The sequence below is a fragment of the Ursus arctos genome, unplaced genomic scaffold, assembly GCF_023065955.2.
Source record: "Ursus arctos isolate Adak ecotype North America unplaced genomic scaffold, UrsArc2.0 scaffold_9, whole genome shotgun sequence".
NCBI lineage: Eukaryota > Metazoa > Chordata > Mammalia > Carnivora > Ursidae > Ursus > Ursus arctos.
The window spans coordinates 64,366,287-64,380,145 of NW_026623111.1; the positions used below are offsets into that span (position 1 = coordinate 64,366,287).

A 13,859-nucleotide genomic window follows, 5' to 3' on the forward strand; every position below is an offset into this window, starting at 1 on the left:
ATCTTAAATCAGGACAGTTACCTTTTAAAATTCTTTAACCCTCTACCAGGGAACTTAGAGCTAAGGTAGCAGCTGTAGTCTATCCGCTTGACAAGGGAACGTTTGTCACTTAAGACAGTCACTGAAAATACTTCGATCTGTATTCAGATGATTTAAACACGCGCTACTAAATCTAGTCAGTTGAAATGTCCTTTAAATAAAAAAACTGCCGCTCAGGAGCTCGAGTAACTATGCTGTTCTATACTCTAATTGCCATGTTTGTATTGAAACCAGAGAAGAATACCATCCTTACATAATTCATTATTTACAGGGTACCTACTGAAAGGCAGCATAGCATGAAGGTTAAGAATATGGTCTCTTAAGTCATTCACCCTGGAGGCTCAAATCCCAATTCTGCTGCTTTCTAACTCTCTTTGCCTGTATCCCCATCTATAACATGGGGATAGTACCTCCCTCACAGGGTGTAAGGATTAAATATGTAAATCCATGAAAATTTATTAGAACAGTATCCAACAAACAGTAAGTGCTCAATAAATGTTAGTTGCCATTAACGTCATTGTTACTACAACCATTATTACTATATAAATGGCACTGTGGACTGTGTTCCAAGGAAGCTAAACCACAAGGCATTTGCTCAAAGAGATTACACTCAAGTAGAGCTGATTAGACATGTACCCAATAAAATCAACATGGTCAAGAAAGAGAGTGCCGCGGAGTCCAAGGGAAGCAGAACGTATGTCTGACTGGCAGAGGATGGGAATACGAAAGGGTGTGTGGAGGGCACAGTGTCTGAGATGGGTCCTGATCAACGGTCAGGCTGCGGAGAGGGCACACAGACCGGAGCAGGGCATCCCATGCAGAGGCAGGAGCGTGAGAAGTAGGGGCTTGATGCTGGAAAGCGGCGAAGCATTTCACAAAATGCTGGTGAACAGACCAGTCTGGTTGGAGCCCAGGGTGAAAGTAGGCAAGCCCAATGTCAGGATCTTGAGTGTCAGGGTTGAAATCTGCATATTTCATCTGTATGTTTTAATTCAGTAGGCAATGAGAAGTTTCTGAGGATTAGAAATATGACTGGAATAGCACAAAAAGAAACTGTTTGGTAGCAGCGTGCAAAACAGAATGGAGTTGCACGAAACAAGGAAAGTTAGAAGAGTGTACACACTGAGGGTCTTCTTGGGGTGACAGAGCTGGGGACAGACATGAGAGAGCAGTTGCAAGAGACAGGGTGGAGGTGAAAGGAACATGAATTACCACCCGAGTGGATGGCAGAAACTGCACGTATAAGGGAAGAAGACGTAAGTCATCGTGAAGCTTTCAAGTGACCTGGAAAATGACAGCTACCAGAACTAAAACGTCCAGGATGAGAAGATTTGAAGGGAAGATGAACCCTGACATAGAGAAAAGCTATGATGCAATTCAGGAGAGAGGCTGACACTAGACCTGTACGCTTTTTAACACTGCCTACTGCCACTTCCACAGTCTAGAAAAGGGACTAACAAGACAGGAAGGATAGCCCTTCCGGTTTTACTTATGCAAAAAGACCTAGAGCCTGGTCTGAAAGAGGGAGGTTGAGATAATGGGATCTAAACTGCTCTGCACAATAAGAGACTTCCTTAGATAAAAGCGCCTGGGAGGATTGATGGCTAAAGACAGAAAGCTGAGAGTCCTGGAAGAACATCAGACAGTATTCTGACCTAAAAGGGAGTGGGACCCTGCAGCAAGAGGACAGAGGGGAAAGAGGGAGACCTCCAGAAAGTGTTTTAGTGGTGATGACTGCATCTCCCCCGATGCACTAAAAACCACTAAACTGTATGCTTAACGAGGGTAACTTTTATAGTACACACGAATTAGAGCTCAATAAAGTTGCTGTACCAAGAGTGTAGGAACAGAATTATAGGAGCAGTGACATCTGATACTGGATTTAAAATTATGTCCTGTTCTGATTCTCTTCAGTTGCTTTAGCTTTAGTTAAGTTGTAATAACCACCACAGGCTGGTCTCAGCAATACTAAAAAGAATTAAAAGGTGAAGTAAAAGGAATTAAAAGCCTGAATTCCTGCTTGGAACTTGGAGAACAGACCCCCCCCCCCCCCCACCACTTGCTCCTTGGAGAGGAATGCTGGTCATCGTTCCATGAGCACACTGAGCCGCAGTTCTGAAGCGGCTCCAACAACCAGAGAAGGTAAGAACTTCCTGGTGGTCTCTGCAACGATGGGAAGGAGTGTGTGGTCTACCCTCAGTCACATCAAGTGACAGATGCAGACAATTTTTATTTGGATAATAAAGGGTAACTGTCTCCACGCACGTGGGCATATATGCGTGCGCGCACACACACACAGCTAGGAAATTTGAGAACTCTAGGTTTACATTAGCTTGGCATCTGCATGCTGAGTTTTCACTAAGCCTGGGAAATAAAGAAAATATAAAACGAAGTGGTCAGAAAAGAGAATGCTACACATTACCCATGGAAATGGGGACATACTGGTGTTACATAACTACGTCAATGGTCTGTATTTCTCCTCCTCCTCAACTTTTGAGCATAGTCCCACATTACTATTACTGCCATTTTCACAGAAGCTGGAATAATCTTTTCTTTTTTAGTCTTGAACAGAAATTCTGAACAATCCTCTTAGAACAGCCTTCTTCCAAATTTTAGAAACCATACATCCAAGGCTTTTTAATTTATTAAATTGACTTCCTTACCAAGATGGTAGGAGATTACATTCTAAAGAATTGAACCATGAACTCTTCTGGATCTTTCTACTGTGCTGCCTGCTATCCGGCCAGCCATGAACATGGTGGAGCCTGTGAATACTGGTTTTGTATGGCTTTGGTGAGAAATGTACGAGATGAGCCCAAGTCCCTTTCGCATAAGGAAATCCCTTATTGGAAATTAAGCCCTTAGAAAGACATATTAATACATTCGATGAACTAGATCAACTATTTTCATGTATCTCTAATAAAAATTATAAATTCATTATTTCTGTGAAATAATATATATTTTGTATACCCAGGCCTCTTATGGGATAGGAGAGCAAACAGAGAAGGCTACGGGTGGACGTAAGGGCAATCACATAGGTGGTTGTGGACCTGAGTGGGTGGGAAGACGGTAGACACAGGGAGAACTGAAGAAGTTCGAGAGACAGAAGGGAGGACAGAGAGGGAAAGCTGAAAGTGGAAAGCAAAAAAGAAAGACGCAGGGAAAAAGAAGGAGGGGTGTGTGTGTGTGTGTGAGGGATTTCCAGGAGGCAGAGAGCATATAGCGGTAGAGAGAGGCAGACAGACAGATATAAACTTGGAAAAGAAGGTACCAATAAATACACTAGAATTATGAACTGTCCAACCTATTCCTCCACTCTTCCTGGATCTTCAGCGTCTTTTCTACTTGTACCAAAGGCTTATTATTGAAAAGGAAATTAGTATAAACATTACACTGGAAATGGGTCTCAGCATACGGTACACATACCAACACACACACATAAAATATAACCAACGGTACCTAACGGCTGCTTTATATCATGATCACCATCTGAGTAAACCACATTTGCAGCACCTCTTTTAGTGACCTGCTAAGTTCAAGTACTGAGAGAATATAAAATTTGGCTCCCTTAGCACTACGCAAGTTTCATTTTCCTTTCATTAAGAACACCATAATAAAAGATTTTCTTCTAAAATCAGTTTAAAAAGGGATTAGAAAATATAATTACTTGATAGGTCTAATTTTAATAGAATACATACTAAAATACTATTTCCCTCACGTATCCTCTAGTTTCTCCCAACTTAAAAAAATAAATTGGTTTTCTCTTCGACAGTTTCCCTCAGGTGAACAAGCGATCAGCAATAGATAGCTCCAACCCTCTGATCCCTTAGTAAGTATGAAGAAGCAAACAAGTGGTCTTTAATTCCTCTATTTACATCCAGTAAATAATAAATCATTTACTTGCCATCAATTGCTTTTTGACATTGAAGGGATAGGCAGCAGTCTTCTAAGACAAAAAAAATTTGACCCAAACTGTAAACTGTCCTGATCCTTTCACACCATTCAACTTCTCACAAGCAGATAAACATGGAGAGTGGTTGTGTGTGTCTGTGTATATGTACCAGGTGAGAGGAAGGGTTAAACACAAACAGAAAATGGAAGGTTTATAAGCAGAAATACCCCCCAGGAAAAGTACAACTAGGCAAAATAACAGAATATTTTAATTGCTTTTTATTAGCAATTACAGATTCAAAATGAGTAAAGGATGAAAGTAGTATCAGGTTCTTAGACCTTGCCTACCAGTCATTTCAGCTGATCCAAACCCTACCAAGCAGCTTCACAGTTTAGAAAATAAGATAATTCCGTTTCATCTAAATTTGTCCCACTCAGACCAATGACAGGCTTATAAACGAGCAATATAATGGCTCCCCCCAAAGTGATGCACGACGCTGCCGGTCTGGTAGTAGAGTACACTGCGCACCCACTTCCGGCAGAGGGAAAGACTGTATTCATACACAACTAGGACTCTATTTTGCTGTCTTCTGCAATAGTTGCTGATGCGTACTCTCAGCTGAAATGCCATTCTTAATCAGGATTTCAGCAAGAAAAGGACCAATGTTCTTCAATAATGTTCAAAGAATCAATTACTGTTTTTAAAAAATGGTTACTAACCTTGCTGGAGAGGTTGAGTGTTTGTACTGGGATTCTGACTAACTGGCTGGCTTGAGCTACTGGCTGTGGTGGCAGTAACAAGTCGGACATAATGAAACTTGCTTCCAGGCACTTGAATCTGCTGGACATTGGGAGCAGTTGCCAGAGGAATAATTGTCTTAAACTGTGATGTGCTCACGCCTCCAACAGTGATGGTCTGCACAGCTGATTTCACTGCCTAGTAAACAATACAACACGGCTGTCGTTAATCTGGGGTTTAACTTTCCTACCCTTTTAACTTATGACAATCGCTCAAGTAAAAAAGTATGTTCCTGTATTTCATCAAAAGCTGTTGCAAGGAACAACCTGTTCAAAGAGAAATGAAAAGAATAGTAATGAATACAGGAGTGAAACCAAAATTAATGAGTTCTACCTTCCATCTCTAGTGGTTACTTCCTTGAGAATCCAGGTCAGATGACTTGCTATGAAGAAATTATTACTTAAGTTACAAGAACTTACTCAGTTTTGTTAATATCTATGAGTAAAGAATCATTTTAAAACTCCCAGAATTAAGCCTCATATTCAACACAGAGAAGGCGATGCAGACACTTGGCTTTATTGCTACCCACCAAATTAACTAGGACAAATTTCATTTTTACATCTTCTAAAAAAGAAAGAAACCCAAAAGAAAAGTCCATCTTATACCCTCATTAAGTCTAGTCGATTCAATTGTATCTGCAGATAAAAATGTACCCACTAACATATGGGTTTAAGGGGCCAAATTTGGTCCAAAATTACCCCAATTTTGGTTGTCTAAGGAAACTAATTTGGGGAGATTGAAACTTGAGTCAATATAATCATTTTAATAATTTTGAATCCTTTCCTTTATTCTGATAAACAGCAATGTGACTTCCCAAAAAGCTAAATGAAACATCAGAGGCAGAACTGAAGTCTTTCAAGATGTTTTCACTTGATGTTTAACCAACATACAATGGGTTCTTCTCCAAAGCAAAGGTCCAGACCAGATTCTCAACCGGTTCTGCGGTATTATTTTATAAAGAATTACATCCCCACCTATTCTTCAAAGAGCCCTCATGCTTTAAGACAACTGACATGATGGAGGAAATCTATATTATGTGAATAATAATTTATGAAAGAATAATTCTTAAGAATCTGAACATTTTCATAAGAGCTCAGAAAAAAAGAGAGAGAGGAATACAGGCAATAGTCAAAGGAGATTACTTCAGCATAAAATGATTCACATCTTATCACCGGGCAGGGGCACCACCAAACAGATTTAAAACAAAGATAAGAGACAACAGCCGCAACAGTCATGGGTTAAATGAAAACATAAAGCTTAAGAAAAGGGATAAAATGTTTACATATGGAAGCTATTGAAAAATCAAGCAAGCATGAGACAAAAATATACAGGGATGCAAGAGACATAGCCCTTCCTATCACAGCTCCTAGAAAAAAATACTATCCTAAACAAGGGGCCTCAAGCATAGTAAATTTATCGGGTACTAGTATGTATGAGGGACAGTGCTTTTAAAACTCTAAATAAGATGATCTGATTTAAATCTAGCAGCCACATTATGAGCTAGGTATATCATGGCACGAGTACAGGGGCTGGTTTAGTGAAGTTTGCAGAGCACACCTTTTTCCGTCTCTTTACTTTCAACTTTCCTGCATCCTAAGCTTCAAGCTACAACTCTTACGAGATGTATATAATTGGGTCTTTAAAACAAAAATAAGATCTGACTGTATTTTTAAATCAGTATGTGTCTGTCTACATCTTGTATAGTTATATATAGAACATAGTTATTTAGGGGCGCCTGGGTGGCACAGCGGTTAAGCGTCTGCCTTCGGCTCAGGGCGTGATCCCGGCGTTATGGGATCGAGCCCCACATCAGGCTCCTCCGCTATGAGCCTGCTTCTTCCTCTCCCACTCCCTCTGCTTGTGTTCCCTCTCTCGCTGGCTGTCTCTATCTGTGTTAAATAAATAAATAAAATCTTAAAAAAAAAAAAAAAGAACATAGTTATTTAAAGATCTGGATTTAAATCCACCATTGTACTGTTTCCTTTTTGAACCACCGGTCCTCTTCTGTTTCTTTTTTCTCTCCTTTCTTACCTTCTTTTGGGTTAAATATTTTATTATTTCATTCCCCCTCCCCATATTAGCTTTTTATTATACATTATGTTACTAATCTTTTACTGGTCACCCTAGAGATGACGACGTACAAAGTAGGAATTAAATTAGTACTTCACCCATCACCCAGGAAATGAAAGAACCATAGAACACTGACCCCATTTACTCTTGCCCCATCTTTGCACTATGGTTAACTATTCTAATTCTACATGTAATTTTACCTCCACAAAACACTCATTTAAAGGCACCCACAAATTTACCCTTTCTGTTCTTCCTGTGTTTTCCTGCTTCGAAGCACAGATGATTTAGGATCATTTTCCTTCTGCCTAAAGAACTCACTTGAGGATTTCCTTAAGTATGGGTCTGCTAATGAGGAAGTCTCTCCATTTTATTTCTCAAAAAATGTCCAGTCCTTTATCTACTTTATTGATAAACTCATCTATTAAACTCTTTATCTCTGTTTTAAGTTTCCAGTTTGAAAATATTCATCTGATTCTTTTTTTCTTTTTTTTCAATCGAAGCATACTTGATGCACAATGTTACACCAGGCTCTGGTTCATCAGATTCATTCTTATAAGTTTCTAACTCTCTGTTGAAATTCTTCACCTTGTTAAATAAATTCCTGAATATATTAATCGTAGCTATTTTAAAAGTCTAAGTCTGATAACTCCATTACCTACATTTCTTGGTTTTGAATAATTTTGTCTGGTTGCCTCATGTGCCTGATGATTTCTGACTAAATGCCAGACATTGTTTATGAAAAATTAAGCATAATTTGAGGCTCTGAATGATGTTATATTCCTCCAGAGAAAATTTACTTTGGCTTCTGGCAGGCATTTAAAAGCAGGGGCAGATTTTCCTAAACCAATCACAAATTGAGCTGATCTGAAGCAGAGCTTCAATCCTCCAGAGGCCCTGTCTATTTCTGGTTCACTCTTCCCCTATATAGTGGCCCCAACTAGGAATTGGGTCTTTACAGGCTTCCTTCGGGCCTGACTTCAAATTTTTGTTCATGAGATCTGTAAGACTGACAGATCCACTCAGCTCCTTAACTTTTCTGTAGCCACTTTCTGCTCATCACCTCAGTCTTTCAGCCACAACTTACAAATCAGCAAATGCCCTGAGAAGTGTTACAGTGAACATGAGGCTGACTTCTCTAGGATTCCCTTTACTTCATGAATGTGGCCTCTGGGGTCCTGACTCCCTTACTAGGTCTCCAATGACTTCAAACAGATTTTTAAAATATATTTTTTTCTGATTTTTAGTTGTTTTTGGTGAGACAGTTGGTCTGCAAAAAGCTAGTTCCGCATCATCAAAAACAGAAAATACCACCTGCCATGGGGCGCCTGGGTGGCACAGCGGTTAAGCGTCTGCCTTCGGCTCAGGGCATGATCCCAGCGTTATGGGATCGAGTCCCACATCAGGCTCCTCCGCTATGAGCCTGCTTCTTCCTCTCCCACTCCCCCTGCTTGTGTTCCCTCTCTCGCTGGCTGTCTCTGTCTCTGTCGAATAAATAAATAAAATCTTAAAAAAAAAAATACCACCTGCCAGGGTTTTAATCTAGGGTACAACATTCCTTGTTGTATGACCTTGTGCAAGTAATTAAACTTCTCTGTGCCTAAGTTTTCTCAACTGAAAATGTGAAAATAATACCTTTCTTAACAGATTGCTATAAGGATTAAATGAGTTAAATTATATGAAGTACAAATAATAACTAATTACATATTATAACAATAAATGTGAGCTGCTGTTTGTATCATCATTATGCCCATTACAGATGGGAGAAACTGAAGCTCGGAGAGATTACGAAACTTCCCCAAGGTCACAAAGCTAAAATGTAGCAGAGCCAGGATTTGACCAGATCCAACTCCAAAGCCCATTCTTTTAAGTAGGACATCAAAATGCCTCCAGCTGTACATGCTTAATGAATAGTTATTAAATGACAAAATAAAAGTAAATAGTATCTCCAGTCCTCAAGAACTCCCTTAAGAACTAAAGTTGTATATTTGCCTCTAAGAAACACTGAAAGTATTTTTTTTAAATCAGTATGCTGAATAGAAGTATAAACACATTATTTAAATGTTTTTATTTTAAAACAATTTTAGACTCACAAAAAGTTACAAAACGAATACAGAGTTCCCATGTATACTTTCCCCAACAGAATAACGTCTTACATCACCATAAAATAGTATCAAAACCAGGAAATTGGTACAATACTATTAACTACAAGACAGAACTTATTCAGATCTCCCCAGTTTTTTAATGCATTTTTTGGGGATGTATACTAAAGATTGTATAGATTCATGTAATTAAATTGCCATCAAGATACAAAATTGTTCCATCACCACAAAGAAACTCTCTTGCACTCCCTTTTATATTCACACCCTCTCCTACCAACCCCAACTCTTGACAACTACTGACTAAACTGCATTTTCCCAACACCTGAAATACTAGGTAACATGTAACAGTTACTGTTTTTGCAAAAGACAGAGGCATTAGAATACACTTAATTTCCTTGAGAATGCACAAGTTGGTCTCTTCCCTGATGTAGTCTAAGAAACTCCATATGAACGCCTCTCTGAATACACCGTATTACCAGAAAAACGGTTAATATGCATTCAATAAAAATCTTCAGGTATCTCTTGGGGCACCTGGGTGGCTCAGCTGGTTAAGGATCTGACTCTTGATTTCGGCTCAGGTCATGATCTCAGGGTTGGGGGATCATGTGGGGCTCTCTCCTGGGTGTGGAGCCTGCTTGGGATTCTCTCTCTCTCCCTCTGCCCTGTTCCCCGGCTGCACATGCTCTCTCTCAAAAAAAAAAAAAAAAAAAAAAATTTAATTAAAAATTTTTTTTCAGGTTATCTCTATTTCCTAACATCCTTGACAGCTGGGTTAAAAAGCAACTATCTTAATTTAAATTCAAAATAGCAACATTTAACACACATTAAGGGCTTCCCTCAAATACATGGACTTGAATGATTCTATTTGTATTATTTCCTAAACTATTTCTTTCTTTTTTTTTTTTTTGGTAAAGATTTTATTTATTTATTTGAGAGAGAGAGTGAGAAACAGCATGAGGGGGGGAGGGTCAGAGGGAGAAGCAGACTCCCCACTGGGTGGGAAGCCTGATGGGTGGCATGTCCTGGGACTCTGGGATCATGACCCGAGCTGAAGGCAGACACTTAAAACTGACTGAGCCACCCACCCAGGCACCCCTTTCCTAAGCTATTTCCATTTACAGATTAATACCCTAATCATGTGTTTATTTATTTAAATTTATTTTTATTTTTTATTAAAGATTTTATTTATTTATTTGACAGAAAGACAGCCAGCGAAAGAGGGAACACAAGCAGGGGGAGTGGGAGAGGAAGAAGCAGGCTCCCAGCAGAGCAGGGAGCCCGATGTGGGGCTCGATCCCAGAACCCTGAAATCACACCCTGAGCCGAAGGCAGACGCTTAATGACTGAGCTGCCCAGGCACCCCTAATTATGTGTTTAAAATAAATTTCTTTGAACATTATTTCCCAATTAGCAAATGGCAAAAGTCCTTGCTTAACTGAAGTTTACCTAAAAGGGAAGAAAACACTCTTCTAGTTCTGCAAATGAGGATTCTTATTGTTTGGTGAAGTTGGAGGGAGGGAGAAAGGGAGGGGGAGAGAGAGGGAGAGAAAAGGCTCCCAAGAACAATGAGTTTGTAGGGTTCCATATTTGGTTCTGTTTGTCAATATTGCTTAGAAATCATTGTTTGGACAATATGGGCTTTGGTTCCAGTTAGTGTCAATCATGTGTGTATTTTGGCAAGTAACCTAATGCTTCTTTATATACCTTTGTTTCTCTATGGTACAAGGGAGAACACTACCACTAAATGAAATCTATATAGCACTTTGAGACAGCTGCATAAGTTGTGCTGTTTCAAACAGATATTAAGATGGCCTCTGTTTAATCTACTAAAAATCAGAACAATATTTTCCTTAAAGCTAATTGGGCAGTATTTACTAAAGTGTATTGGTTTCATTAAACATTAGCTCTTCAGGATTAGATATAGATATTACATGAAACAGCCTACTCTGCCAAATTAATTTATGAAACCCTAAGGTAAACAAAGTTAAACAAGAGCCTTCTCAGAACCCTTACTATATGTTAATGACCACTATAAATTTCCTAGATGGATATGGTATATGGTGTTTCTCAAACTTACTTAACCATAGCATTGGGGGAGGGGCGGATTTTTCTTTTTTTAAAAAAATATATTGGTGCCAAGAGAAAGGCAGATGGTATCATGTAAAGACACCCTGTAGGAAATAGCTTTTCACAAGAAGTTGTAATAAAGAATGGTAGAGCAGACATAATGAATCCTAAGCAACCTGCACCATAAATATTTGTGAAATCTCTTAAAATAGCAATTCGTGTATATTTCTACATAGAACATGACTTAAGACTCATTCTGAATCTAGGTAAATTAAATGGCAGCTAATTTTGGCATACTTTTAAAAGAGGAAAGAGCTTATGTTTTCCTTTTTTATTAAAATACAGTTGACATATAACATTATATTAGTTTTTAGGTCTACACAATGATCTCATATATATATGAAAATATATATATATACATAAAATACATATGAAAAATTAATATATATATATATTTTAAATATTTTATTTATTTATTTGAAAAAGAGAGAGAGAGCACAAGCAGGGAGAACAGCAGGCTGAGGGAGAAGCAGACTCCCTCTGAGCAGGGAACCTGATGGAGGGCTCAATCCCAGGACCATGGGATCATGATCTGAGCCGAAGGCAGATGCTTAACCAACTGAGCCACCCAGGTGCCCCCATATATGTATATATTGCAAACTGATTACCACAACGATTACCACAAGTTAGCATCCATCACTGGACATAATGAAGTACTTCTTGTGATGAGAACTTCTGAGACCTACTCTCTTAGCAACTTTCAAATACACACTACAGTATCGTTAACTAAAGTCATCATGCTGTACATTACATTCCCAGAACTTATTTATTTTATAACTGGAACTTTGTACATTTTGATCACCTTCACCCATTTCACCCACCACCAACCCCACCCCACAGCAAACACCAATCTGTTCTCTGTATCTATGAGTTCATTTTTCTTTTTCTTTTTTAAGTCCATGTATAAGTAAGATCACAGTTTTGTCTTTCTGTGTCTGACTTACTTCATTTAGCATAATGCCCTCAAGGTTTTCATGGTGTGGCAAACGGCAAGATTTTATTCTTCTTTTTAATGGCCAAATACTATTCCATTATATATATATGACACACACACATATATATATATATATATACACACACACACACATATGTGTGTGTGTGTGTGTATATCTCACATCTTCTTTATCCATTCATCTGTCAGTGGACACTTGGGTTGTTTTTATGTCTTGGCTATTGCAAATAACGCTGCAAAAAACATCAGAGTGCAGACATATTTTCAAGATGGTGATCCTACTTCCTTCAGATAAATACCCAGAAGTGAAATTACTGGATTATATGGTGGAGTTCTATTTTCAATTTTGGGGGGAACCTCCATATTGTTTTCCATAATGGCTACGCCAATTTACATTACCACCAACAGTGCACTAGTGTTCCCTTGACTTCCTCACCCACACTGTCTTTGCTAATAGCCATTCTAACGTGTATAAGGTAACATCTCATTGTGGTTTTAATTTGCATTTCCCAGGTGATTAGTCATGCTGAGCATCTTTTCATGTACCTGTTGGCCATCTGTATGTCGTCTTTGGAAAAAACATCTATTCAGTTCCTCCGCCCATTTTTTAATTGGATTGTTTGGTTTTTCTCCATTGAGTTGCATGAGTTCTTTATATGTTTTCAGTATTACCCTTTATCAGATACATGATTTGCAAATATTTTCTCCCATTTCATAGGTCACCTTTCCATTGTGTTGATGGTTTTCTTTATTGTGCTTTTTAGTTTGATGTAGTCCCACTTACTTTTGTTTTTGTTGCCTTTGCTTTTGGTGTCAAATCCAAAAAATCATTGCCAAGACTGATGTCAAAGACCCCTGTTATTTTCTTCTAGGAGTTACGTGGTTTCAGGTCTTATGTTTACAGCTTTAATCTATTTTGAGTTTATTCTTGTATATGCTGTAAGATAATAGCAGTTTCATTCTTTTGTATGTAGCTATCCAGTTTTCCTAAACCATTTTACTACAATAAGTATTTTTCTCCCATTCTACATTTTTGGCTCCTTTGTCATAAATTAATTGACCATATATGTGTGGGTTTATGTCTAAGCTTTCTATTCTGTGCCACCGATCTGTGTATCTGTGTTTATGCCAATACCATACTGTTTTAATTACTATGGGTTTGTAATATAGTTTGAAATCAGGAATTTGTAGGGTTCCATATTAATATGGTTTTTAAAAAAGATTTATTTATTTTAGAAAGAGAGAAAAAAGAAGAGCTCACACACATGTGAGTTGGGGGAGGGGCAGAAGGGGAGAATCTTCAAGAAAACTCCCTGCTGAACACGGGGCCCAATGTGGGGCTCAATCCCACGACCCATGAGATGGTGACCTGAGATGAAACCAAGAGTCAGACGTTCAAGTGACTGAGCCACCCAGGCACCCCCATATTAATATGGTCTTTAAAAATTTGTGACAGCATGTTTACAGAGCTTATCATCATGGAAAAACTGTTTACATTACCCTAATTACCAAACTTCAGGTTATTTAAATAAAAAAACCTACCAAGAAGCAAATTTGCAAGCTTTAAAATGTTTGACTAAGAGACAAATGAGAAAATAAGAGATAAATATTATATATATTATATGACTAATGACAGAGTGAAACCTTGAAATGAATACCAGAACTTTCAGCACTGTTTTTTTGACTGGTGAAATATTATGAAATAGCTGCAAGGCATTCTTTTGCTATTTTTTCACAGATATTAACCCAACTTATGTTTTATTTATAGTTATGAATTACAGTGACAGGATGAGTAATTGAAATATATTAGTATCCATGGAAGCATTCAAAGAAAGGGTCAAATGACTGTAACAGGCAAAATTAGACAACCTGCTTTATAAGC

The 13,859-nt window shown here is 38.4% G+C and overlaps 1 protein-coding gene across 12 annotated transcripts in view; it reads right to left on the bottom strand.

Moving 5' to 3' along the window:
* The window catches only part of LIN54 (lin-54 DREAM MuvB core complex component), an 81,124-nt gene that overhangs the window by 12,683 nt on the left and 54,582 nt on the right, over positions 1-13,859 (bottom strand). For 9 of the 12 annotated variants that reach the window (XM_048212016.2, XM_026509841.4, XM_044388129.3 and 6 more), the window contains one exon: positions 4,651-4,867. The exons of the other annotated variants lie outside the window; for them this stretch is intronic. In XM_048212016.2, the coding sequence (XP_048067973.1) occupies positions 4,651-4,867 (217 nt within the window). The remainder of the gene's footprint in view (positions 1-4,650; positions 4,868-13,859) is intronic. 12 annotated transcript variants of the gene reach the window in all.